General features: G+C 50.1%; 1 protein-coding gene across 1 annotated transcript in view; it reads right to left on the minus strand.

The window, feature by feature from the left end:
- Positions 1–1,091: 1,091 nt before the first annotated feature.
- The window catches only part of LOC106817752 (serine/threonine-protein phosphatase 4 regulatory subunit 1-like), a gene marked incomplete at its 3' end in the record, with an annotated part of 4,570 nt that continues 4,397 nt past the window's right edge, over positions 1,092–1,264 (minus strand). The window contains exon 2 of the mRNA XM_014822446.1: positions 1,092–1,262. Coding sequence (XP_014677932.1) covers positions 1,092–1,262 — 171 coding nt within the window. The remainder of the gene's footprint in view (positions 1,263–1,264) is intronic.

The raw sequence follows: 1,264 nt of genomic DNA on the forward strand, positions 1-1,264 counted from the left end.
TTAGGGTGTATAAATTTTACATTGTTGCTTCGAGGAAGTCGAGTGAAAAGGAGTGCGCTGATTGGCTGGGGTCCGGAACTCTCGTGGGAAAAAAAATTTCGCTACCGGGATGGCCTCTTAAACACACACGATCGCTGCGTTACCAGGATAACAAATTAAAACACGCCGTTGCTAGGTTACCGGGATGGCCTCTTAAACACACACGATCGCTGCGTTGCCAGGATAACTAATTAAAACACGCCGTTGCTAGGTTAACAGAATAACAACTTAAAACACACAGTAGCTAGGGCACCAGGACAGCAGATAGTTGATAACGTTACCAGTAGAGCGGGAAAACACACTTGCCAAGTTACTAGGATATCCGCTGTTGCTAAGAAGGTATGTTGCTAGGTGACTAGGAGACCCGCTGTTGCTAAGAAGCTATGTTGCTAGGTGACTAGGACACCCACTGTTGCTAAGTAGCTATGTTGCTAGGTGACTAGGACACCCGCTGTTGCTAAGAAGCTATGTTGCTAGGTGACTAGGAGACCCACTGTTGCTAAGAAGTTATGTTGCTAGGTGACTAGGTGACCCGCTGTTGCTAAGTAGCTATGTTGCTAGGTGACTAGGACACCCGCTGTTGCTAAGAAGGTATGTTGCTAGGTGACTAGGAGACCCACTGTTGCTAAGAAGGTATGTTGCTAGGTGACTAGGATAGCTGATGAAGGCCCACGGTTGCTAGGATAACAGGACAGACACCGTTGCTAGGTGACTAGCATACACACGTCACCTAGCATACACACGCACGGTTGCTAGGCGACACAGTAGCTAGGATAACAGGACAGACACCGTTGCTATGTGACTACCATACACACACGCGGTTGCTAGGCAATGCAGTTGCTAGGCGATGCGGTTGATAGGTGACGTGGTTGCTAGGCTAGGTGGTGTTGGAGTCGTGAAGGAAGGTAACGACGACAGCTTACCTGGTTGTTGGAGTCGTGAAGGTAGGTAACGACGACAGCTTACCTGGTTGTTGGAGTCGTGTAGGTAGGTAACGACGACAGCTTACCTGGTTGTTGGAGTCGTGTAGGTAGGTAACGACGACAGCTTACCTGGTTGTTGGAGTCGTGTAGGTAGGTAACAACGACAGCTTACCTGGTTGTTGGAGTCGTGAAGGTAGGTGACGACGACAGGTAGGATGCACTTGGGCATGCCCCATGACTCGTGGCAGAGCAGCGCGATGTGTGGCAGCGAGTCCATCAGCTCAACGCGCACGGTCGCCTCT

The sequence above is a fragment of the Priapulus caudatus genome, unplaced genomic scaffold, assembly GCF_000485595.1.
Source record: "Priapulus caudatus unplaced genomic scaffold, Priapulus_caudatus-5.0.1 Scaffold1851, whole genome shotgun sequence".
In the NCBI taxonomy this organism is placed as follows: domain Eukaryota; kingdom Metazoa; phylum Priapulida; class Priapulimorpha; order Priapulimorphida; family Priapulidae; genus Priapulus; species Priapulus caudatus.